Source organism: Colletotrichum phormii (assembly GCF_030913505.1).
Source record: "Colletotrichum phormii strain CBS 102054 chromosome Unknown BDP81scaffold_38, whole genome shotgun sequence".
Classification (NCBI taxonomy): Eukaryota; Fungi; Ascomycota; class Sordariomycetes; order Glomerellales; family Glomerellaceae; genus Colletotrichum; species Colletotrichum phormii.
In genome coordinates, this window is record NW_026851480.1 from 186,286 (window position 1) to 211,257 (window position 24,972).

Genomic DNA, 24,972 nt, shown 5'->3' on the forward strand with positions numbered 1-24,972 from the left:
TCGGCAGCAAGCTTCTCTCCACACATCATGAAACTTTCAACCGTTGCAATTGGCGCGTTCGCCTCCTTGGCACTTGCCCACAAGGAGGTAGGCCCCGGAGTTTTCAAACGCCACGCCGATCTCTCTAAGCGCTGTGCCTCCGGGGCTGCGAAGTTCAAGCAGAAGAGATTCGAGAAGCGCCAGGAGGAAGCTAGCCTGAACAAGCGATCCGGCAACAGCTCTTACACTATCGTCACTGAGGGCCCTTACTACGACACCCTCCAGAACGACACCTGCGTCCTCGCTCCCGATGTCACCGCTGGTCCGTACTACTGGCCCCGGTCCGAGACCCTGAGGCAGGACATGACCGAGGACCAAGTCGGTGTTCCTCTCATCCTCGACGTCGGTGTCCTTGACATGGCTACCTGCGAGCCCCTTCCCAACGCACTTGTTGCGTTCTGGCACTGCAACTCCACGGGCAGCTACTCCAGCTTCACGGGCCGTGACCCCAACACGGACTTCCGGGAGTTGCTCGAGTCTCTCAATGTTACCGACTTTGAGATTGGCACTACGGATCTTCACACGGATGACACCACATGGCTCCGCGGCATGTGGCCTTCAAACGATGAGGGTATCCTTGAAATGAAGACTATTTTCCCTGGCTTCTACATCCAAAGATCCATCCACATCCACGCTCAAGGTAGGCTTCTACGTCAATAACTAAAATACTTCAAAGCTAACAGATTCAACTAGTCTTCACCGACTGGGTCCTGCACAGCAACGGCACGGTCAAGACTGGCAACACCAACTCCATTGGCCAGCTGTACTTCAACGAGTCCATTTCCCAGGAGATCATGGCCTTGGAGCCCTACGTCAGCCACACTGAGATCAACCGCACGACCAACGACGTGGACTCTGTCTACTCTTCAGGCCTCGCGAATGGCTACAACCCCGTCATTGACATTGTACCTCTCGATGGCAGCGATATTAGCAAGGGCATGGTCGGCTACATCACCATTGGTATCGACACGGAAAACAGCCCTTCTTTGAGTGGCCCTGAGAGCGAGCAAGGCGGCGGAGGCGGTTCTCCGAGCGGAAGTGCCATGCCTAGTGGAACTGCGCCAGCATAAGGGGGAGAATACGGGTACCGAACGCTGCATACATACGGAGTTATTGGGGTTTTCAGAACAAAATAGACAGGGATGGCAGCACACTGGGTGGAAGGTAGACAAATAAAGACTGCATTTTATTGAAGAATCAACGAAAATTCCATTGCATTTTATGCTCAAGGATGCTTTTGATTAATGGTGTTACATTTCGATTGTCGAAGACTACAAGTCTGATTGTGGCAGGTGGGCACCTTCAAGAGGTTGATGAGTGTCTGCTTTGAATTCCTCGTCGGTATTCTCGCCAATTCGCCTGCCTGAACACACACCCATCAATCCAGCCACACGAATACACACCGCGAGAAAGCCCATATAGGTCCCCTCAACTCCATTCCTGTCACCAGCCAGCAGGCGCCCGTCTTATTCGACGGATCGGGTCAAACTGGCTGGTGGTGTAGTGGTCTAAGGTCAACAATCAAATTATACGCCAACCAGCCTACTCGACGACAGGCTTAGCTAGAGTGCCCGAGTTCGAATCCCAGCATGAGCACCAAGAGATGTAGCCTCCAGTTCAGCACCCGGGTGGTGGGGGGGGTGAACTCTTTTGCCATTTGGTCTTTCGAACTTTTTCGTATCGGAAATCGTCCAAGATCATGTTCGATTGATTAAATGAGCATAAATCGCAACATTTCGGTTGATGCCACCCAGTTGGCACGGTGCATGAGATGGTAATCTCCAATGCGCCTGAACTTGTATAGTAATTCATCACCCTCCAAATCGTCTGTAGATAGAGTCGTATTGGTGTTCGGCGGCTGCGGCACAGGCTCGAGGAACAGTCCCTCAAAACTCAAAACCCGGTCTGTATGATTGACCAGCGGCAAGCAGATGACAATATCTCCTTTCGGCTTCTCTTCAGGTGAGTCCCAAGCGTACATTTTCGTCCACTCCGTCTCTGAATCTGAAGGCATCGGTCGGAGCATAGAACCTAGCGTTTGCCAATCCTCTGCACTGTTGGATGCCGGGAGCTGAAACGACTCCTCCCCTCTGCCTCTCAGTTGCGAGATCATGTGGCTTACGTTGCCCTCGCTATTAGTATCTTTTCTATGGAATGCCATCTTGAGGACACCCTCTAGAATCAACCCGTCGTTTTCTGCTTTTCCGATCCTATTCGTGCCGCCAAAGCCAGAATTAGTGAGACCAACAGCCTTCACCAGCCCCGTCCCATGCGGATACCAGTTTCCGAATGTTACCGAGGTATTCAGTGTCATCCATGACCATGAGGGCGCTAGATAATCGGTCGGCCGCGCCTGAACCTTTTTTTCAGGACCCCAAAGCAGAGACCAGGGCAAACTCTCATCTATCCAAACACCATATGCTTGCTTGGTATCACGCTCTTCCTTCAACTGGCCGGGAAGACCTGAAAACGCCACCTGCCTGTCGCTGGGGAACGTGAGCTGTGTCTTCGAGTATTCTTTCACCGTTTCTGACCATAGCCGCTCGAAGGGCTTGGTACCGGCGCTCTCGAGCAGCATATTCCGGAAACTTCTCCGGTCGCCTATGAACTGCCACCAAATAGAAGCAGACTGCGACGGCACGCCTCCAGGAAACGATTCACAGAGCTCGTGCTGGCCACAGCCCCATAGGATCTGCTGCTGGCCGAAGTAGAGCGTCCTGGGAGAGAGCAGCCGCTCCTGAAAGACCCAAGCCCGTTTATGCAGGGGCGCTTGTGAAATGTCCGTTTTCCATCTATCTTGCAGTTCTTCCCCGTGGAGGAGAAACGGTGGCGCCTTGGGATCCGTCGAGAATGGTGACGGATATCACAAGGCAAGACAGTCCAAGGGTCTCTGTCCGAGAAGCAGCCGCCGGATCCGTCCGTCGCATGGCTTGCAGATATAGTGCAAAGTGACAGGCTGTACACCTTGCCCATAGTAGGAGCCTCTCGTCGCCAGTCCTCTTCGCTTTGCTGGACAATACAGATGGAATCTATCCACAGATATCGGACGCCGAGTTTCTTCGCGATGATGAAGGCGTCGGAAAAGGTTCGTGAGAGCTCCGAGTGAGGTATCTCTCTCATAAATTGCGTGATGTTGCTTTCTAGGAGAATGTACGGCTGCTTGAACCCCCAGCAGTGACTCAGCGTCATCCACCGGACTGGGCGCGGTAGAGATGCCGACGTGACAAGCTTGGTCACGTCGGAGGGTGGCTGTCCTAGATCAATCAGACGTGTAGGGGCCCATCCGCTGTTGTTTCGCATTGAGCAATCGTGCGATGCTAAGCAATCCGTGAGAAACTTTTGAGCGAGACTAAAAGCTTGGTCCGAGCCAGTATTGGTGTTGCACGCCAGCAATGACTTTTCTTTTGGGATCGAAGCTACAAATTCCTCTGTTCATTTTCATGAGTTTTCCTTTTCTTAGCGGGATAATTGCTGAGGAGTATCACAAACCCGTTGTTTCTTCAATGTTAGAGAAAAAGCTGTACATCTTATTATGGTTCCCCTCGGCCCATCTCCAAATTCCCATGTGAACCTCATAGCCAGAAGTTCCGCTGGCAAAACCGTATCGAAGCTCGAGATCATCGTCCGGTTTCAATTCATACCAGTCTGGCCATGGAATCTCGCTCTTCTCCCCAAATTTCAAACGTCGAAACCATATGAGACTACAGAGGCGACAACCATCGCGCTTTCCTTCTTCTAGGCTCCCTTTTGTGTGCAGAAGCCGGTAGCCACCTTCTTGCTTGGGAGACCACAGACCGTATGAAGAGACTTCTCTGGCTTCAGAGAAGATACTCAAACAATGCTCACATAGATGAGACCGCCGGTTGCCGTGAGATTGAGACCCCATCGCGTTGGGGGTTGTCAAGTAATGTTGGGCTCCTAAGAGTGATTACATGCAATTGAATGCACCTCACTTCATGCAGTTAGGTAATTAAAGAGGATCCTGCTGCTCAAGTGACGATTATCAGTCACGTGATGTAAGCAGAGCCGGACCAATCCAGATTGCTGTAGTTCATTGGTTGTGATAACCTCTTTCTTTGTTGTATTGTCTAACGGCCCAAAGTAAGTTTAGAATTTCAGTGGTCATAAAATCTACTTTAAGAACAATATCTAGAAAGCCATGAGTTCAGAAGTTTGACCAGTACACGATCTAAGCTTAACGAGACTGCGACGAATCCAATGTCACAAGTTATGGCACACAGCGATGGGCATATATTAAAGTGGTTTGAAAGTAGCTGAGACTACCTTAACCTATCTAGAACGGAGGAAAGAGAATATAGTCGGCTGAAACAATCCACCGTGCTCACTAACTCGTCAAGTTAGTTGTGTAGCTCCCAACGACTTTCCCAAGTTTGATAAAGGGCAGATAATCTTCTCACAAAAGCTCTGTAAAATTACAAGCTCCATCATCATCAAAACGTCCTACGACCATTTGGAAACGCCTGATTAGCCAAAGCATCCGCCTCCGTATTCTCCTCCCTCGGCACAGCCCAAAACATGATATCCCTCTCCCCATCATCCCCATACGTCATCTCATCCAACTGCTCATGCAACTCCCTCAACATCTCAAAATGCGCAACCCTCTTCCCCCTCGCATTCAGCCCCTCATTTTCGATCCACTCCCCAATCCAGAGCGACATGGCATTCGCAAGATACTCCGAGTCCGTCACAATCTTGATCCGGCTCAATGAGTAATCCCTTGCCGTAATTTCACAAATGATCCTCAAAGCCTGCACAAGCGCCTCAATCTCGGCCCTTGAATTCGTCTGCGGGAGGTCTGGAGAAAGCAACCCGCAGGCGTTATACCGCGACCCGGGACCAAAGTACACACCCCACGATGCTTGCGCCGAGGGGGTGCCGTTATTGCGGCAGGCGCCGTCAATGTAGACGACCATGCTGCCGCGTTCGGGTACGGCGCCTTTGGTGGCGTAAGAGTACATTCGCATGCCGAGGAGCTGGGTTTGGGGGTTGTAGACGACGAGGTCTGATTTCGAGACCATTCTGTGGGTCTCGCTTGCGCGGTGTTCGAAGAGGCGGCTTCCCATGCCGTCGTCGTCATCGTAGCCCATCATCTTTGCGGATATGTTTGGTGGTTTTCACGATGAGAGTCTGGGAGATAGAGAGACAAGTAGTTTCCTACTACACAAGAGGATACATGGACCCTCGTTGGAGCGATATTGTAGCTGAGCAGACGATGGGAAATCTTTCCTAGTAGCCTGGTCAACAATCCTTTTTCTGTATAACAGACATTGGTGATGCGGGCTAACCTTTCACAGTAGTGTGAGATCTGCTAGTAGGCAGCGTATCTTACAAACTTGTAAGTCGTGCGTGCTGAGGGCCTGTCGGTGAAATGAAGTGTGATTGTGAGCTCAGCAAAGGTTGACAGAAGCATGGGCAGAAAGAGGGGGAGGGGCAAAAGCCTAGCCAACGAATTTGCGTCGAGGCGGATAAAAGTGGCTCCTTGCATATGAACTTCAGATGCTTTCCAGGTCTGATATTGTATGTTCATCATCCACTCCATCTTCTTTTACTTTGATATCACACGTTGGAGTTCAATCCTGGTCCGCGATTAGACGAAAATTGATAATGGTAGTGTCAAATAGGTGTGTGACGCAGGGCGGAAGCTCTTAGAGGTCAACTGCTGTTAAGGTCAAAAGGATGAATGACTGGGATCTACCCCCTAGCTAGACGTATGCTCCCTATGTAATATATATAGGAGCCTCTCCCTTGTTGCTTAGGCCCCCCTTCCTAGCCCCTACTAACCCATATCCGGAAGGGCCTCGACAGGTAGGTACCTTATGACTCTCCAAGGCAAAATGGGGACTAACGAAACCTCACGTAAGTAGCTTGTCAGCTTTCGAGTATTGTCAGCGTACTTCAATTTTTGAGGTTTAATAGGCATGAGCCAGTACATGTCCTTATGCCTGTGATCTAAGGCCTCTCACGAAGCTCATTTAAGCACCCGATTTATAAACCCATCAACTTCGAACATCTACCGCACTACTATTCAACCATGGATTAACCACGTGACACTAGACAAACATCGTCACAATAGCCAGCAAAATGACAAGAAGTCCAGGCAACAACATCGGCATCATCAACTCCTCAATCGCAAGCTCCGTACTAGGCGAGATGAGACTCAATGGGAAACTAGGCGGGAACGCCCGCCGCCTTCTTTCCACAGTCTCCATCAGATGCCTCGGTATATTCGTAATATCAATCGTCAAGCGGTGCGTGCTCTTGCTCCCGTCGTGGTGCACATACAACGTCGCTAGATCAGGATCATACGACCACTCTCCGTCGCTGACCTTGATGTCGATGTTGCGATCTGCGTAGTGGTACTTTGGCACAAATATCTCCGTCGTCCGCGACTTTTCTGGCTGGCTCTTACCGTTCTTGGCGTCGCTTTCGGCTTCTGAAGTCCACGCAAATTCGTAGTGGAGGGTCCGCGGGTTCCAGTCCGAACGAACAGGGCGACCTGCAATTTTGACGGCGTAGGGGCGGATAACCACGTCAAGGACCCTCCCACCGCGGTATAGCTCGTCATCCTCATGCGCTTCGTTCGCATAGTCTGGCAGAATGTGGCCCGGCTTGGCTTCAGTATCGCCATTAACGACAGAGAAATCTTCCTTGTTCCACCCATCACCGTACCCGACCCGGTTGTCAGGGTTATAATTCCACAACGTAAATGCGAGATTGTTATCCTCCATGGCGGAAACGAGGGCGTGCATCAGCTCTCGTAGCTTATCGTACTGACCCGTCTTGAACGCTTCGCCGCCGTTGATGTCGTAGGGTATTCCGACCTCACCGATGAGGGCGGGCACGTGGGTACCCAACGACTTTTGCCCGTACTTGAGAATGTTGGCGAGCTGCGTGCGGTAGTTTTGGCGGAGTGCTTTGGCGCCGAAGTAGAGTGCCTTCAAGATGAACATGCCTCTCGATAAGCCCTGGACGTTGACGCTCATCCAAGAGTGATGCTTGCTGAATAGTACGTTGAGGTCGTAGAAGTGAGGCGCAAAGACGAGGTTCTCTGGTCTCGGGGTGTCGATGATCGTCTTAGTCGCATATGTCTGCTTCTGTCCGGCTTCGTCCACCTTTCCATCCTGACCGATCCAAGGGGGCACGAACTCGTTCGGTATCGGCTCGAAGAAGCAGAATTGGCGGGAAGACTTCCGTGAGACGCGGTCAGAAAAGCGCTTGAGAAAGGAACCGTAAAAGTCACGGTACCATTCCAGCGGCTTGCCTTCACGGCCTGGCCGATGATCCACCTCAAAGTAGTCTTGCTGCAGAACCTTGGGCCCCTTTTTAGCTTCATTCCAGTCCCAGACGCCGTGAGCGCGCCATACACATTCCCCGAGACCATAATTTTGTGGCGTCGATGCATTTGCCTTGGCAGCCAACCAGGCAGATCTTCCCTTCGGGTCAACGATAGTTTTGTGTGAGATCCGAGTAGGGAACGGCCAGGACTTGACGTAGTAGTTGACTTCCTGAGCGTAGCCACTTGCAAGGGCGAGCGCCTGTGTTAAAGAGGGGTAATATCCGATATGCAAGTCGGTATCGTAGTTCCATCCGTCGAACCCGTGAAGATTGACGAGACCTCGATGCGGCTCATTCAACGGCTCAAATCCAACGCATGCCTCGAGTCCAGCAACTTCATCCGCGAGTCGGCCAAAGGCTTCGATGAAGGCACTCTGAAGGAACTCCTGAGCCGATACAGTCTCGACTTTGCCGTTCGTTGCTCGCTGACATTGCAGCTTTGGCGCCAGAGCGTCGCCAGCCCAAAACAACGTCGCCATCGTCGATGCTGCAATTTTCTGGTACCCAGATGGCCACACAAACGGACCGCTCGGCTCCTTCTCATTCACAGGAGCAGTAGTTCTCCTCAGCTCATCCTGACCATGTACATACGCGGCTCCAGTCTCAGTGAACGCCTCGACATCGAGCCCAGCAACCTCAAACGTCCAGCCGGGTGCACCGCTGCCGCCACTGAACCGGCTCCACACGTCCTGATGAGCGCAGATGAAGCACTTGATGCCATATTTTGGCATGATCTCGATGAGCTGGCGCAGGTACTCGATATACTCAAGATCAACATCCGTCTCCGGGTCCGGCCCAGAGTGTCCTATCGACTCCCACGTAACAAGCAGACGGACAAGGGGCAGGCCCCAAGCCTGCAGCCGTCTGAAGTGCAGCGGCGCATCTTCAAGTAGGAACGGCCTGCCGATGAAGGTCACCGTCCGGTGCTCGAAGAAGCCATCGGTGAGATGAGACAGGCCGTTGGGCGTCGTAGGCAGCTTGCTTGCTCCGGAGATGTTGAGGCCGTGCAGGGTGAGCGTGCGTCCGTAATTATCGACAAAGTAGCCATCTTTCAGGCCAATTGGACCTCCCAGTGCGGCGTCGGAAAGGTCTTGCGCGGCATGTTTGGCCGCCATGGTGAAGGGGCGGTGAAATGGCCGTTGGAAGTCAAGGTGTAAGGTGAGCTTTTTAGTTTGACTGGCCGGGGATGTGCTCCGGACGTTACGCGTACTGACAGCTTCTCTTCAGGCCAGACTAGCTTGCTTAGTCAGCGACAGCTCCTCAAATGTCAAGTCACTTGAAGTCACCAAGATAACATACTGACAATTCAACAATGAGACAGAGAGAGATCTTTCCTAACTTCAAGGACTGATTTGAAATCAGTTGAATTCAAAAATGTATATTGTGGATTGAGAAAGCTGAACCATTCTCAAGCTGTTCTGAGAGAAGAGCCTCTTGACGAATACCATTACCGGGAATGTCGGGCCCCGGAGGTGGATGCTGTGCCAAGACTTGTGCCTTCCGCGTCAACTGCTCAAGGTTCTTGAGCCATTTAACAACCTGCCCTAACTTGACTGAGTCTTGGCACTAGAGTATTGACCCGTGCCAGTGTCTTCAAAACCGATTCACGTATTTACCCCAATTTTCACAAATTTGCACGGGACTAGTTGTGTTCTTATTTCTTTTCATTATTCATAGAGTCGTCCATCTATGGCCGTCTACGGCTTTTTCTATGTAGCCCGCATGGTATCATAAACTGGGAACGCGGTTTTGTTTTTCTTCCTTTATGTCACAACACACAAACTTAAAGCTTGCGAACGACCTTGTTGGAGGCCTCTTTCTCCTCCTTCTCGTCCCAGATGTTGATGTTCCAGCGGGGCTTGTAAGTGAAGGGGATGTTGTAGCGGCGGGGCTCCTTGCCAATCTCGTTGATAGCAGCAACATCCTCGTCCGAGATCTTGACCTCTTGGAAGTTGGACTGGATGCGGCTCGGGGTGACGGACTTGGGGATGACGGAGTGGCCGCCAGTCTGAGACCAGGCGAGGACGACCTGGGCGGGGGTCGCGTTGAGCTTGGTGGCGATCTTCTTGACGACGTCGTTCTCGATCAGGAGGGGGAGACCGAAGCCGTTGTTGCCGAAGGCCTGTATACATGTTAGTCATTGTCACATAGAATAGGTGTGGATACCAAGGGTGAACATACAGAGTAGGCGGTAATGTGAATGTTCTTCTCCTTGGCGTACTTGATCAGGGTGTCGTTCTGCTGGAGGAGGGGGTGGCGCTCGATCTGGTTGACGGCGGGGGTGACACCGGTGGCGTCGATGACGGTCTGGAGGTCCTCGACGGTGAAGTTGGAGACACCAATGTTCTTGGCCTTGGACTTGGGGAGGTCGATCAGGGCCTTCCAGGTGTCGACGAGAGAGACGCTCTGGTCGAGGTCGACCTCACCCTCGGCGGCGAGGGGGAAGAGCTTGTCACCATCCTTCTTGAAGGCAACGGGCCAGTGGATGAGGTAGAGCTGTAAGTGAGGGGTTAGCCGGGTAATGCTCGGCCGTTCCACGCCCAACCTAGCACGAATGGAGGGGCGTGCATGGCAGGGGAGATGGTTTCACGTACATCAAGGTAGTCGAGCTCGAGCTCCTTGAGGGTCTCGTCAAGGGCAGCCTCGACGTTCTCGGGCTTGTGGTTGTTGTTCCACAGCTTGGAAGTGATCCAAATGTCCTCACGCTTGAGGCCGGGGATCTCGGCGAGGGCCTTCTTGATGCCCTGGGCGACCTCGGGCTGGTTCTGGTAGATCTTGGCGAGATCGAGGTGGCGGTAGCCGGCCTTGAGGGCCTCGTAGACACCGACGGACACTTCGCCGGGGGCGGACTGCCAGGTGCCGTATCCCAGAGTGCTAGAAGTTCCCAAGAGTCAGTTTGGGATGTTTCTCCTCATAGAGAGCCAGGAAAAAGAGGCAGAGCGCGATTGCAATAGCGGGGTATCGCGATCGGCAGGGGGGGGGTAATTCAGACGTACGGAATCTCAGCACCGGTGTTGAGCTTGGCCTTGGATCCGAAAGACATTTTTGCTGAATTTGTATGAGGACTGGTTTAGAAGAGAGAAGAGGAAGATTGAAAGAATATCGTGAGAATCACCGGCGGGAGGAAGGCTAGAGGGGAGAGCTTTTAAGGTGGCCTCTTTCTAAACAAGTGAGGGGTTCCAACACCCAATTGCATCATCGTTTGTCAGGATGAGCTGCGCACCCTGATGGGATGGGGTACCTCGTACTTTCTCTCCGTGACGCCCACCGTCGGACCCGCTAAACGGCCTGTGACTGCGAATTGCATCGAGTAATTCAACATGGAGGAGGAGACGCGGGTTGTCCTAGGACACGGTCGTGACGCTGCCACCGTCGCCAACTGTTAGGATTGCCTGTGTGGGTTGGCCGTGGCGGGGTCGAGTGTGGACCGTGGGCGATGGTGAGACTTGGGGACCCTACGCTTCCACCTCAGTCTCCCATCTTCTTCTGTCTCTCGGGTGCGGAAGCCGAAGTCGGTCTCACGGAGGGCACTCGTTACGGCCTACGGATAGGCTCGCTTGGAACTGAGACGTGAGTCCGTTTGGGTCCGTCTGGGTCCGTCTAGGCCCGGCACCGGGTGGGCAGTACACGCTGGCCCGTCCCGGCACATGTTCGAGTCATATCTATGAGTTTAAGGTAAGAACTTGAGGCCTTCAGGTTCACATGATACGTCCTTCATGAGACCCAACGCATCTTGAATACTGAGCCTTGCGTATTCAATCTTGCTCTGTAAGATGAGATCGAGTTTCTCATGATGAATTCTCATCACGTCTTACTCTCCTCCCTCATGTCGTCTTGATCATGTCAAGCGTCGACAAAATGTCGTGCAGTGACGGGACAGTTGACGTGGACGACAATCACTGTAGCTCATGGAAATGCCGCAATTGCCACTAGACTTTGTCCTCGGTGCATCTTTGTACCTAGCCCCGAAGAATTGGTCCACTCAAACGTTCCTCATGTTCCACACAACCTTATTCTGATGCGACCAAATGAGATTACACGCTTCGAGGTATGGTATGGGAAACTGAGAACGCGCGGTGCAACCCACCTCAATTGCAGAGTGAGGTCCGATCAAGTGAATTGCTCACTTGACTTGTCTGTACTACCTACTGTCGTCAAGTATTTATACTTATACTAAAAACCGCGCCCACCGATGACCATCCATGTGCTCAGGAGATGGGATCAATGAGGGGTCAGTTGGCGACGAGAATAGGTAGCAGCCGTGCCTTCATGGCGTGAGGCCCGTTAGGTAAGCTCTTCAACCAAGACGCCGTGAGTTTAACACCATGAATGAGTTGTTCAATCTCAATTAGGAGTGCGCTACGTGGCATGAACGCCTCACCTTGGACGTGAGGAGAGAGAGTAGCCAAGTTGAGATTGATAGAGGACGCTTCACATGATGTCAATGATTACAAGCCGCCAGATGGTGAGAGAAAGGTATGTGTTCATGTGAGTCGGCGATGAAGATTGCTCCCCCGGCAGTATGCACTTCCATGAGCTCTTCACCGGACCCCCACGTCAGACCAGCAACATCCATTTAAGCTATACTCCCACGTCGAAAAAAGAATCTCACATCCGAAGCCAAGTTCCCGACCGGGTAAGATGTACGTAGACGCCGGTTCCTGCATCCTTCCTTGTCACTCACCCAATCATGCTCTCAGTAAGACATATCACACTGCTCGCTTACGCTCAAGAAGCGCGTGCTGTAGCGCCGCCCGAATCCCGAGGGGAGGGGAGCTCTCAAGGGCCTGACAGGATGCGGCCCGCCTCGGTCCACTGTGGAGAACCATAAAATTAGAGTGTCTGGAGCGACCGTGGCTGCCGACTGGTGCGATCAGGTGTTCACTCTCACCCATGATTATGAACTTATGAATAACGAAGCTCATCATACATGCTGCAATATCAATTGCATCTGAGACTGCCAATAGGCTAGCGGCTCAATTGATAGACGACGGCCGCATCCAGATCAAACGATATGAGATGGACGCTGGCCACTACCCTTTCCAACCGCAAACAATGAATTCAGTCCAACAGCAAACAACCTCATGTCGCCAGTCGCAGCAACAGCACTCACTCTAGCAATCACCCCTTGGCCGTCCCATAAAACCATCCATCCTTCTATTTCAGTGAACAAACTCTCGACAGGGATGAGGCAAGGTTCGCCAGACACAAATGACCCCAAATTCAATGGGTCGCTCACAAAAGTCTTGGGGACTGGATACGCGGGAATGGGGCACGTGTGTTTTGACTTTCAGCTCCATGTCTCAACCGTCTCGAAACGTCGCTCCAAGTTCCAACGCCACAAAATTCAACCAAGAAAGCCCGCCGCCCGTTTGCTTGGCTTGGCCATGGCTTGCTCGGTAAAATGAAAGTTAAGTTGTTGACACCTAACCGCCTTTCCTCTTAGCCTTGCACCCTCGAGTCGCACCTCACCTCAACTCTTACGTTGAGATTTTGCTATGAGATTCTCATTCAGGGGCTTGCGACAGCGACAGCGACACCAATAGACGGCTCCTTCCTTACACTTCACACCTTCCCTGGTCGCGTCATTCTTGAATGCAGTTTCTGTTTCTTTTGCGTATTCGATAGACGGCACTATCATTCCGTCGCCATCGTCAAACGGTTTCCATGACTCGAACTTAGCCGTGTCACACAGTCTCCCTCCCTTGCCTAGCCTCACCCATCGAGAAGGCCTCATCACGATCCGGGACCATCACATCGTCTCTCATTCACGCATCTCCGTACTCGTACAGACACATAGAAACACACAACCCCATCATGGGAAGGACGTCATACCGCTGGACGCGGGTGCGCTCCCTAGTCCTCACCCTCATCACAATAACATGCGTCATCTACATCCTGGACACAACATGGCTACACCCGCGCACAGAAACAGCCATGCTAGAACGCTTCATGAACAAAGAAAGCTTCGCCCAGCAACCGCCGACACCGAAATCCAGCTTCGACTGGTCCGCCGTCGACCTAAAGTACCCGCCCCAAGACCCGCTCACCCGCGTCCCGGAGCCCGGGAACGGCGACCGCGGCTCCCTCCCCCGCGTGCAACACCGCTTCCCCTCCGAGTCCCTCTCCGCCTCCCGGCGCCGGGAAGCCCGCCGGCAAGAGGTCCGGCGCCTCTTCCAAAAGAGCTGGGCAAACTACAAAAAGTACGCCTGGATGAAGGATGCTCTTAACCCAATCTCCGCCACTGCAAAGGACCAGTTCTCCGGATGGGCTGCCACTCTTGTCGACTCCCTCGACGTCCTCTGGATCATGGGTCTCAAGCCCGAGTTCGAGGAGGCCGTTGCTGCCGTCGCGAAGATTGACTTTAGTATCTCCACCTCGGATCGCGTCAACACCTTTGAGACAAACATCCGCTATCTCGGAGGTCTCATGGCCGCCTACGACCTCAGTGGTCGCCGCGTCCTCCTCGACAAGGCCATGGAGCTTGGCGACTTGCTGTACGGCGCCTTCAACACGGAGCACCGTATGCCGGTAGACTTCATCAACTTCAACGACGCAAAGTCAGGCAAGGGCCTCATCGTGGAGGGCTCCGTCGTCTCCGCGTCCCCAGGCACGCTCTCCCTCGAGATGACACACCTCTCCCAGCTCACCGGCAACCCAAAGTACTATGACGCCGCCGCAAAAGTAATGGATCTCTTCCACGACGGCCAGCAAAAGACTAAACTCCCGGGCATGTGGCCCATGTTCGTCCACATGGCCGACCGCGACGTCGTCACGGGCTCAACCTTTACCATCGGCGGCTGCGCCGACTCGCTCTACGAGTACCTCCCCAAGATGATCGCCCTCCTCAAGGGCGCGGAGCCAAAGTACCGCACCATGACGGAGAACTTTCTCAAAGCGGCCAACGAGTCCCTCTTCTTCCGGCCGATGCTCCCTGGCGGCGAAAACGTCCTCATCTCGGGCAACGTCGACGTCGATGCGGGCGGGAACCACTCCCTCGACCCGGAGAGCGAGCACTTATCCTGCTTCATCGGCGGCATCTACGCCCTCGCGGGCCGCGTGCTGGGAAAGGAGGAGTGGGTTACCGTCGGCGCGCGGTTGACGCTCGGATGCTACTACGCCTACCAGGCCATGCCGACGGGCATGATGCCGGAGCGGTACAACATGGTCAAGTGCGACCGGCGGGACGCGTGCGTGTGGGACGAGGAGAAGTGGGATGCGGCGAAGAAGTTGAAGACGGAGTATAAGGAGCACTTGCCCAAGGGCTTCACGACGGCCAAGGACCCGCGGTATATCCTCCGGCCCGAGGCGATTGAGAGCGTGTTTGTGCTGTACCGCATCACGGGCGACCAGGGGTTCCAGGAGGCCGCGTGGGAGATGTGGAAGGCTGTGAGTAACGGCACGCTCGTCGAGCACGGTAATGCTGCGGTACTGGATGTCACGCAGAAGCAGGACGAGCTACCCAAAGAGGATTACATGGAGGTGAGTTTCTTTCCTTTCCGTTCGACTTTTTGCTTTTCTTTCCGCTGCTTCTCTTCCTGTTGTATTCTCCTGCCATGTCAGCATGCTCGGTCAGGGTTGACTTGTCTGTTCTAAATCGGGAGATTGCGAAGGGGAGAAAGAAAGAGGAACAAGATTCGCTTGACTGACACTGCAGGACCACCCATTTAGAGTTTCTGGCTGGCGGAGACACTGAAATATTTCTACCTCGTCTTCTCACCGCCCGATCTCATCAGCCTCGACGATTTCGTGCTGAACACTGAGGCACATCCCTTCCGAAGACACCTTTGAGGTCCGGGAAAAGGGACATGGCTGGAATCTAGAAAGGGGGGGCGTCTTTCACTTTGCCCCGGATTTCGTCGCCCGAACGCCTGGGTTCGGATGAAAAAGGAGGCACCGGACAGCTCCGCTGATCTGTGCTCTCTCCACACCACCGGGTAAGTCTGATACGTGACATTCTAAAAACGGCACTGGACGAGGGATGGGTCTACATTTTGCCGGGCTGGTGTATCTGTACAGAGTATGAGCGAATAGATTCGCCGAGTAATGAGATTTTGAGTTTTAATTCCTAGCTTCATCTTGGGAGATGATCGTGAGCAGATTATCAGTCTATGAGTCTGATCTCTCTACGATGTCACGAGTCGACTGCTACTGGTCCGTGGTGAAGCGTCATAGCCGGTCGGTGGTGATGACTGATCACCGATAACTTGTACTAAACTGCCAACTGTTAACAAACTTCATTCTTTGAAAGGCTCATTGTCCTTGGCTACTGTCATAGAAGATACTGGGAAGCAGCGGCCTTCTTGGACTTCCTGCTGTACGTCACCTCTAAGGAGGCGCAGCAGACATTTGACAAACCAGCTCACTTTGAATACGGGTGAATTTTGCCACTCTTGGCAACTATGCCACGATCGTTGGGTCTCTTTACCCAGATCTAGACGTCAGTCGAGAAGGAAAGATGGCAAGGGTGACCATGAGTCGAAAACATGTCTTGGTGGATAGGTGCCAGGAGATCGCAAGAAAGATGAGCACTCTGGAGGCTAGATGATCTTATCAAGTCTTGGTCTCGTTGGGCACGGCCGCCCACTACGCATACTTACTCGCGATCACTTACCCCGGGGACGAGGGCACATGAATCGTGTAACAGTGCCGTAGTCAAGGCCCTCTGACGGGAGAACAACGCTAAGCCACTGGGGAAGTGCGTCTTTGCCCCCCTAATTCCCCATTCTCGTTGCCTCTCTAGCCTATGGAATCCCTCTCTGTGCGAAAGTTTAGATTTCAACGGGCGCGAATTCTTTAGTTGCCAACTCGCAGACAGAATGCCAAGATATGAGAGTCTAGGAGAAGAAAAGACTCACGCGACACATTTCCTCACCCATCGAATCTCCCGAGAGGGAATTCCCCGGTTGATTGTCCGTCAAATTACCCGTCACCTTTGCCATGAGGGAGCAGGGCAGGATAGCCAATGCGCCTGTAGAGATGTATCCGTATGAATACTACTCCGTATGGAGAACATCATGACTGAGCAGCTCAGCAGCCCAGCCTAATCCAGCCAATCCATGTCAAAACCTTGGTAGTCTTGTCTCGCGATTCAATGGGTAAACTTCGCCTACCACCTACTACGGATACCTAGCCAACGGAAGGGCCGCCAAGGGGTGGATTGGAAACACCTCATCGCCAAGAGCACTGATCAAGCTCATATACTCGATGGGCTTTTAATAGCCCCAAACACTGCCCACGCAGGCCGCCAAGACCACCCAAGCAAAGCTGGTGCAGCAGCCCAGCAGCAGCAGCGAACTGTGGACAGCATGCCGGTCCCCGTCCTCATACCGTCCTCGCTACTCCGTACTCACCTATCACCTTACCTACGGGTAGTCGACCTCTCCGTATCGGATTTTGCCGTACGCCAAGTACGCAGAACGGACCTCAAGGGAACAACCTAGGCCACCAGCTAATCCACAATACCACAGTACTCCGTAGACTTGTAATTTTGCCGGCCTCTAAGGCATAATCATATGCTTGACTGACCACTGCTCACTGACCAAGTGGTTCAGGACAGCTCCGCTACGGATACCAGCAACCTCGAAAATAGCATCCTCCTTGTAACCACATCGAGCAGATCTCGAGCACTTTCCAAGAAAGTCGCAAAAGCCTTGGTATTCCTCTTGCAAAGACAGCCCAGCCCAGTCAGCCTAGCAAGTTCGCGGAAAGAGGGCGGTGTCAACCTCAACAGACTAACCTCACCACCCTTCATACATGCCCCAAAGGCCTTGACATAATATTTCCAGGATTTATCGCGTCCATTCCGTAGAATTGACTCAAGAATCAATTTCCGTGTTACTTGATGCATAAGAAGAAGGTGATCATCCCGCCTTTTTGATCGATTCTGCCATCCCATCACCATCAACATCCCACTTCACCCACACAACTCCATACCAAACACTCTCTCACAACCATCCAAACTCCTCCACCTCAACCCTCAACAACCGCCAAAATGCGCGCCGTCTTCGCCATCGTCTCCCTCCTCGCCGCCACCGTCGCCGCCCGCTTCGACGGCCCCTGCACCGACACCGTCTGCGGCGAGAGCAACGTCAACTGCGAGGCCGAGGGCCGCATCTGCGTCGGCTTCCCCAGCGTCGACCCCGAGAAGCGCATCGGATGCGCTTGCAGTATTGTCTAGATGCACCACACACTCAAGAGACACGATTTTCAATTTCTTCGCATGGTATGTGTTTTGCTCCCCTGCCCTCGCTCAGGGCAGAATCTTTCTCCCTGGAGAGGGGACAGACTTGCAATAGACGCACGTGGACATGGCTGACTCGGGACCCAATTAGACCAGCATTTCTTTATGGTTTTCATATTTTGAAAACATGGACTTGAACTTTTTCTGCATGTCCGCAGTGGATTTACAGTCCGCCTGACAATAGACGGGAAACAACAGGGACAAAAACATGAGGAAAGCGAATAGGCGCTTACATTGGGGGGACATGATATCCAAACCTGAACAAATCCAGCATAAAAATCTCAAATACCACCTTTCCTGTCCGCGATGTTCTCTTTTCTCCCAAAGTCTCTTCTCTGCTACTCGTCACCATCATCAACATCATCTGCAGTGACGTCCGTTCCTCCCGGCACCACACCCGCCGCTTCTAGATCGCATAACCCGCCAAGACCCCAGACACGATTCGAGGCGCTCGTCTCCCGCAGCCAAGACTCACCACCTAACCACACCTACCACCTCCCCCATCATCCTTCCCTCAAGCCCCCCTTTCCATCCATTCCTATACACTCACAACATATACCTCCCAAGCAAAACACTCTTCCCGTTCACGATATCGCTTAAAAATCCTCCGACGGCACCTCGGGCCCAACGAACGGCATATTCCCCCCATCCGTCCCCGCTATCCCCGAGACCCGAAGGACCCGAATGCACGAAACCCACTTTGCCGAGTCGATCGTCGCCGGGATGAGGAACGCTGGGCACTTTACAGCTAGGCACACAGCACTCAAAATGACTTACTACAGGGCACTTATCGACCTTGACACCGCCACTGCTAAGAAAGTAAGAGATAGTGCTGAGCCGCCGCTGATCTTGACTCTGTGAGAGCCTCATGGGAGGTTACATTCGGGACCGCTCTCTGTATCGGTATCTCAATCGCATCTTCACTTACCTAATTGCGGGTGAAGTGAGAAAGGTATCGCAATCGGAATTTGTGTCGTTAGATTGAAGTCATTTACACCTGACCACCATTATTCCACGTTAGAATCGCAGACTTGGCAACAGGCTTCCTGCGACGACGGCAACATTTACCATGGGAGAGCTGCATCCTCGTCATAGCTCGCGCTCCCGTCTAGCCGCTAGATCAACGAAGTCGCAACCCTTCGCGCTGGAATACCCCAGAGAATTGATAAATCCCATCCAAATGTTTAAACATTGGTCAGACTAAAGTACCACTAAATAAAAGTACACACAAAAGGAATAATAACCATGATCTCAACCCCGAGACTCCCCATGGTTCCCGTTTCTTCCCATTTTCATTTTCGAAAAAAAGTTCTCGCATATGGTATCATCCCGCTCCCAAAAGTTCGTCCCTGGACAAACGAAAAACTCCAAAAAGCCACAGGCTACTATAAAGACCAAGCATGTGTAATACAAGAAATAAACAAAAACCAAACCCGGGGACCGAGAAGAAAGCTCACATCTTTCCCCATCCCCTAACAAACCCCCTCTGCGCCCCATTCACCCTCGCCAAGATCCCAAGCCCAACATCCTCACCTCCACCCCACCCACCCCCGCGCTTGACGTTGATGCCATACGCCATATCCCCGTCTCCTCTAATCCCGTTTACATCCTCCGCGCCCCTCCGCTTCCTCACCCGCTCGTACCCAATCTTGAATCCCATAGAATGGCTCCCATCCAAGAAACTGCGCTTCATCTCCTCCGTCGCCTGCCACTCCGCTCCACGTCCCAAAAACCCAAAGACATTGCCGTCGGCCAGCAGTGCCGCCACAGAGGCGATACTACACGGGTTCCGCGGAAGTATGGTATCCGTACCGGGCATGAGGAGCCACGCCACGAGCGTCAGGGCGATGAGAAGACCGAGCACGGACTGGATGATGCGCGTCGAGGCGTTATCCTGCACCAGGCGCCGCAGTGAGGTGACGGACGTCGACTCCAACATGGCGGGGATGGTTTGCTGTGCCGTGATATCAGGTAGGCGACGGCGGGAGTTGACGTTGAGGTTCTGGGCGCGCAGGATGCCGTGCTGCCGAACAATGGCGTCCGCCACGAGACCGCTCTTGCCCAGGCCCGGATCGCCCAGGTTCCCCGCGGGTACCGCGAATCGCGATGTGACGAGGGAGCTGAAGAAGGGGTCGAGCTGGTTGCCCGTGGTCAGGTTGGCCAGGAGTCCGTACTGCAGTGGAAGCAGCCTGAGCTTGATTGGCTTGGCGGTGTTTTCCTGGACGACGGGCGGGTAGGTGGTGTCCACGTGCAGCGAGGTGCCCGTGAGGCGGATCTTGGCCGTGACAGTCTCGAGCGTCTCGTTGCAGCCCAAGGCTGAGATGTAGCCCACTTGCATAGGGGTAGTATCAGAGAGTTGACCCCAGACGTAGGTGAAATCGGAGCACTGTGACGAAGCAGCAGACCGTGGTGTGGCGACGCCGAAGACGGACGAGGGAGACACCCCCGGTGGTAAGACGGCGTTGGACCGGACTGAAGGGTCGAGACAAGGCTCCCCAGCGATGTTGACCTTCATATTCTGCGAGAACTGATTCGGTATGTCGGGGACAGTAAAGTTTGTGTTGATCTCGGATTGCGGATAGAGTCTGCAGTCGAGCCGCGAGCGAAGGGCAGGGACCGTGGCGATAATCGTGCCGGCGCCATCTTTCATGTCGAGGGGTTCCGAAAGTTGCAGGCTGTTGAAGTTGAGGTCCTCAAAGGTAAAGGACGGGAAAGTCAGGTTCGCATCGAGGATCAAGGAGGCCAGGAGAGTATCGGTGGTGCAGGTCGGACAAGGCGCGGACGCATTGATGAAGCTGTCGAGAGTCTGAAGTTTTACTGGCCGCGAAGATGGGATCGGTGTCGTACTATAGAGGGCACCTGAGAAGGTCGCCAGGAGCGACGCGACGATTAGAGCGGTGGTGGTGAAAGCGACGGCGATGTTTTGTGTCTTGACAGCATCGAACAGAATTCTATGCTTGGACTTGTCCATGAAGTCAAGGTGAACTGTCGTCTCAAAGGATCCCCCTTCTTTGAGCTTCGCGTACGGCGCTAGACATCGTGTCGCGCAGTCTGCGGCAGCGAGGTAAAGCACCACAAGACCGAAAATGACACCAGTCCCTGTCGTCCATAGAAAGTGGCGATCGGTATTAGCCTTTGTCGTCGCGATGCCCGCATGTGCATTAGATATGCGAAGCACAACCTCAAGGGCGACAATCATGCCAATCATAGTCACCACGGCGGCGAGCCTGGTCCATGGGTGCAGCGGCAACGGGTGCTTCCAGTCCGCGTTTCGCACAAATTCGGGCGGCTGGTTCTGAGGGGGCGGAGCACCGCCAAAGATCTTGAAATATCCCCTTGCCTCCTTTTCTGCCTTTTCGTAGGGCTCGACACCGGTGTAGTAGTTCGTGCCGAGCAGCTTCTCCCGCACGATCGATGTGTCGGCGGCACCCGTGCCGCGCAGACACTGAAGAAGCTGGCGGCTGTGAGCGAGAAGGGTAGCCATGTTGATGATGGTATTTGGGTCGCGGGGCAGAAAGCCCTTTGCTGGCGCTAGTGCAATTGCGGCGAGCACCAGCATGAGAACGAAGCCCAGGAGTCCAGACAGGAGGTGCGCTGGTATTTGGCGAACGTTGAGTCGCTCGCCAATGATGACGGCCGTACCGGTAGATTTCTCTTGCGTTTCGCCCATCATCGAGCTGCGTGCGACGAGAGCGGTATACTGCTTCCAGTACGCCGTCGAGATCTGCGTGAGGTTGTCTGTCTTCAAGAAGGTCTCGATCGGAGGAAGACCATTGTCTTTGATCTGCATAGCGACGGCCGAGTTCATGACGGCGTCGGAAGCGACAATGGCAATGCCGGGGTACCGGCTGTTGATGTTCGGTATCGCTGCGAGAATCTGCGAATCAGTGGGATAGGAGTTGAAGTGCCCTTGGACAATGTCCCAAGGGTGAACCTGATCGAGAGTCTTGTTGGCTGCCGAGCGGTTGCGTTCGATCTTGATGAGTTGCGTGTTGTTCTTGGTGACATAGACTCTTGTGAGGAAGTATGATGGACGGCAGATGAGTGCCGCAGACCTTGAGACAGCACCCGAAATGGGCACATTGAAAACGTTGCTCTCCGTCGGTACACTGGATTCGTTGATCTGAATTGCTCCCGTCATGACGACGACCCTTCCATCGTCGGGGAATGGCGAATTCCCGCACATCCCAGCCTGGAACGCCATAAAGAAGGTAGGAAGCGTGAAGCCAATCAGCGCCAGATTCGGAATGGTCTGCGTCAGGGTGCAGTTCGGGGTCGATATGGTGGCGTTGAGCTGAACATCCGAAGCTTGGATGAACTGGACACCAGTTAGGCTGAACTGTGCCGGCTCGCACTCGATTTCGGATTCGAAGCCGTCGACGTTGGTCCTCAGCTCAGCAGTGGCGGGCAAGTCAGCAGAAAATGACTGGAAGGCGAATTCTTTCGAAGTACCGTCTGGGAAGTTGAGGCCTTTCGTCTGGAGGGCGGTCATCGTAAAGAAAGGCAGGGCACCAGCATTCCGTAGCCCAGTGGGATCGTTCACGAACGTGTTGTGTAGGTTCAAGCTCGCACCCCGAGCAGTCACAATCTGGAACGTCGGACTGACGAGTGCCACAGCGATGACGATGATGAGTTTGAGCGTCAAGCCCACAGATGCCGTAGCCGCAACGAGCCAGTCCCGATTCTTTGTTGCTTTCGCGATGGTCAACGGCTCGAACATGAAGACATAGTCGAGCATCAGGGTCCGGTCCACGCTCGCAGGTCCTTTTGCCATCCGGAGCCACGGCGCGCTCGCTTTCGCTTGATGTTCCGGTCTCGCCCATAACGCGGCAATACAGGTGAAGATGAATGCTGACCCGTACTGCCACAGATATCTGAACCCATGGTCTGGTGAACCAAGTCCTCCTCTTTTATTTGATAGATCCAGCACGGCTTCTACGGTGACCATGAGTCCGGCGAAGAGGACAGCGAAAGAGCTGAGTACCCTTCTCTGGAGATAGAACGGTCTATACGGAAGAGCTACGTCGATTAACCCATCTCGTTTCCTCGCATCATCGGAATCGGCCGTGGTTGGTGGTGTGGGCACCGGTGGTCGTGGTTGAACTCTTTGTATTCGTGGAGCAAATGGTATTTGTTGCGCGGGCGGAGGTGGTCTCACCCCGGGCACCGCTAATCTTTGAGCATTGATCGGAGGAAATGTTGCCTGGCGAGGAGTTAATGAGTATCGTGGGTTGGCCCTCGGCGGTTTCCCTGGGCTGCTGATGGTGATTTCGGGCACTGGCAAAGCTCTCGATTGCTCGGGGTCGCTGCTGTTATTTGACGAAGGCGGTTCTAGTATTGAGGGACGCGGCGTGCTAAAGGAACGGGAGTGACTGGTATACGGCCGGGCGATGATATCCCCTTGAGGCAGCGGCGGCGGCGGCGTACTTGATTCTGCTACGTAACGATGATAGGAGTCCATGCCATTCGTGGTCTGCTTTCCTACTCTACGGGGCACATTTGCCCTGGCCCTCGCCTCAGATGCCATTGATCAGAGGAGAGGAAGGCAGGCGGGATGGTCTTCTCGAGCGACGGACAAGTCCAGTCGAAAGAGGATGGGGAGGGGGACGGGGTCTACCGTCAACTGATGTTCATCGTCCCTCGAGTCGTCGTTGTGGTGTTTGACGTCCCAAGCGGTTCTGTTTGTTTTGTTTCTCTTTGGGTCGCCCCCTTAGCGGGAGGAAACGAAGATCAATGGTCGGGGTGTTTGTCGATCCTCTGGATTAGAATTGGGATTAAGAGCGCGCTTGTTGCGAGTAGATTGAGGCGAAGAACGGTAGAAAAGAGCGGAGAAGCGGGCAGGAAGATGGTGGTAGCCAGCAAGCCAACCAGCACAGAACGAGTGTGGTGGCAACGACCTAGCTTGTCTGATGAACTGGAACTGGAACCCTGGGTGAGCCGCAGGGAAGAGTTGCCCGGCGCCTTGTTACTCTATACGCACAGATTTTGCATGAATGATGTTTGGGAATCCGGATGGGATATTCTCTCAGTCGGCCTCTCATTGACTGGTACCAGCCCAGGGTGAGGCAAGTCGGTAACAGTCGAATAAGAATATTAAGAACAAGGGAAGGGAAAAGAGAGACCCAATCTAAGGGCTCGGAAGGAGAAAGGAAGGGAACAGCCTTGCTCCAACCCCGCGGACGATCACAGGTTGTCGCATGATATAGGAGAAGTAATCAGGAACACTTCTTAGAAGTAAGAGGGGAGGGAGGGGTGGAGGGGCAGACGACGGGTGGGGAAGACACCGCTCGGCTGGTATGCCAGTCAGTCCTGCCAGCCTGCCATCAAAGATCGTGCCGAGCTGTCTTGCGTCGCTGTCTTCTGTCACCTCGGCGTTCCAAGTTCTCTGGTGGTGGCTTTCATCGCAATACGGGGTTAGGAAGACATGGTGGCAGACAACGACTTGACGACGGACCAGGCACAGGCACAGGCATAGGAAACTGCAAGCACGGCCTAGGGAGACAGACGTGCAGAGGCAGCGGGCCAGTTTCAGAAGCAGGTTGGTCGGGCGCCCGTGGGGGATGTGAGGCTGGCTGAACGGGCGAGGTTGAGCAGGTTCAAGACGATTGGGTGGAGGGCATGAGAGGTAGTCGGGAGAGGCATTGGAGGCTAACGGGAGGTTAATGTTATTGGTCCCGACTGGGCACGGTGAAACTGCCGCGTGTGGCGGCTGTGTGACAGAGTGTCACAGACCCCGGTTTCGAAGTGTGCTTGTCTTGTCCCCTCGACTCCTGTCCACTGTGTCCAGAGTGCCAGGCTAGAAAAAAGAGTCCATTGAGACTTCTTCGTCTTCAGTTCTTCCCACCTGCAATAGAGTCCGCTGCCCAGCTGCGCGTGTGACGGACAGAACCGACCATGTTGCGAGCTGGGTCTTGCTCCCCTCTTCACCCAAAAGAAGAAGAACGTGGAGAGTGATCTGCAGCTAGCAGGGAGACACAGACGAGTGTAAAGAGACCCACTGGGATCACCAGGGGTACAGATAGTTTGTCCAGAATTTCCTTTCGATAGGCAATTGTCCAATTGGAAACGCCAGGGGAACCACATTCATCATCGAAAGGGGGTTCGATACCGTCCGGGAGTATTGACTGAAAGCAGTGGTAGTTCGCGCTCAACAGACAGAGTCGTGAGGTGCCCCGAAAAGAAAAGATGAAACGGGAACATCTCTTCCGGAGGACATGAGGTCGGATCGGGATGGACAACACGTACCGATTAATCCGATGCCCCACCCTCCTTGTGCCTCTCAAGGTGTCTTGAAGAAGTACGTACCTGGGCTAGCGGGACGGTCTGTGCAAGCT

The 24,972-nt window shown here is 53.6% G+C and overlaps 9 protein-coding genes across 9 annotated transcripts; 3 read left to right on the forward strand and 6 right to left on the reverse strand.

Annotated features, from left to right (window-relative positions):
• Window positions 1-27: 27 nt before the first annotated feature.
• BDP81DRAFT_411546 (Intradiol ring-cleavage dioxygenase) lies at window positions 28-1,209 on the forward strand (the record flags this gene model as incomplete). Its single annotated transcript, XM_060589164.1, has 2 exons — window positions 28-679; window positions 733-1,209. The coding sequence occupies 2 exons, from the start codon at window positions 28-30 to the stop codon at window positions 1,107-1,109; spliced, it is 1,029 nt and encodes a 342-aa protein (XP_060438180.1). The 3' UTR covers window positions 1,110-1,209.
• A 1,094-nt stretch (window positions 1,210-2,303) lies between these two features.
• On the reverse strand, window positions 2,304-3,372 carry BDP81DRAFT_508488 (heterokaryon incompatibility protein-domain-containing protein; the record flags this gene model as incomplete). The annotated part of the gene is made up of 2 exons (XM_060595701.1): window positions 2,865-3,372; window positions 2,304-2,844 (listed from the first exon to the last, which is right to left on the reverse strand). Coding segments are annotated over exons 1-2 (1,016 nt in total), but the record flags the coding sequence as incomplete, so codon positions are not given.
• Window positions 3,373-4,367: 995 nt separating this feature from the next.
• BDP81DRAFT_155288 (ribonuclease H-like domain-containing protein) lies at window positions 4,368-5,495 on the reverse strand. Its single transcript, XM_060581946.1, has 3 exons — window positions 5,346-5,495; window positions 4,458-5,281; window positions 4,368-4,384 (listed from the first exon to the last, which is right to left on the reverse strand). Exon 2 carries the CDS (start codon window positions 5,148-5,150, stop codon window positions 4,491-4,493), a length of 660 nt encoding a protein of 219 aa, XP_060438182.1. The 5' UTR covers window positions 5,151-5,281; window positions 5,346-5,495; the 3' UTR covers window positions 4,368-4,384; window positions 4,458-4,490.
• Window positions 5,496-5,940: 445 nt separating this feature from the next.
• On the reverse strand, window positions 5,941-8,564 carry BDP81DRAFT_442015 (glycoside hydrolase family 5 protein). The gene has a single exon (XM_060591644.1). The coding sequence runs from the start codon at window positions 8,508-8,510 to the stop codon at window positions 6,111-6,113; it is 2,400 nt and encodes a 799-aa protein (XP_060438183.1). The 5' UTR covers window positions 8,511-8,564; the 3' UTR covers window positions 5,941-6,110.
• A 614-nt stretch (window positions 8,565-9,178) lies between these two features.
• Window positions 9,179-10,438, reverse strand: BDP81DRAFT_334943 (aldo/keto reductase; the record flags this gene model as incomplete). The annotated part of the gene is made up of 4 exons (XM_060585804.1): window positions 9,179-9,517; window positions 9,577-9,891; window positions 9,990-10,269; window positions 10,392-10,438. The coding sequence occupies 4 exons, from the start codon at window positions 10,436-10,438 to the stop codon at window positions 9,179-9,181; spliced, it is 981 nt and encodes a 326-aa protein (XP_060438184.1).
• A 2,395-nt stretch (window positions 10,439-12,833) lies between these two features.
• Window positions 12,834-15,465, forward strand: BDP81DRAFT_386787 (family 47 glycosyl hydrolase). Its single transcript, XM_060587015.1, has 2 exons — window positions 12,834-14,877; window positions 15,067-15,465. Exons 1-2 carry the CDS (start codon window positions 13,213-13,215, stop codon window positions 15,184-15,186), a joined length of 1,785 nt encoding a protein of 594 aa, XP_060438185.1. The 5' UTR covers window positions 12,834-13,212; the 3' UTR covers window positions 15,187-15,465.
• A 1,924-nt stretch (window positions 15,466-17,389) lies between these two features.
• On the forward strand, window positions 17,390-17,575 carry BDP81DRAFT_335117 (EC87 protein; the record flags this gene model as incomplete). Its single annotated transcript, XM_060585824.1, has 1 exon — window positions 17,390-17,575. The coding sequence occupies one exon, from the start codon at window positions 17,390-17,392 to the stop codon at window positions 17,573-17,575; it is 186 nt and encodes a 61-aa protein (XP_060438186.1).
• A 1,513-nt stretch (window positions 17,576-19,088) lies between these two features.
• On the reverse strand, window positions 19,089-21,311 carry BDP81DRAFT_442020 (uncharacterized protein; the record flags this gene model as incomplete). Its single annotated transcript, XM_060591645.1, has 1 exon — window positions 19,089-21,311. One exon carries the CDS (start codon window positions 21,309-21,311, stop codon window positions 19,092-19,094), a length of 2,220 nt encoding a protein of 739 aa, XP_060438187.1.
• Window positions 21,312-21,992: 681 nt separating this feature from the next.
• On the reverse strand, window positions 21,993-23,273 carry BDP81DRAFT_155352 (uncharacterized protein; the record flags this gene model as incomplete). The annotated part of the gene is made up of 1 exon (XM_060581947.1): window positions 21,993-23,273. A coding segment is annotated over exon 1 (1,173 nt), but the record flags the coding sequence as incomplete, so codon positions are not given.
• Between the last annotated feature and the right edge of the window lie 1,699 nt (window positions 23,274-24,972).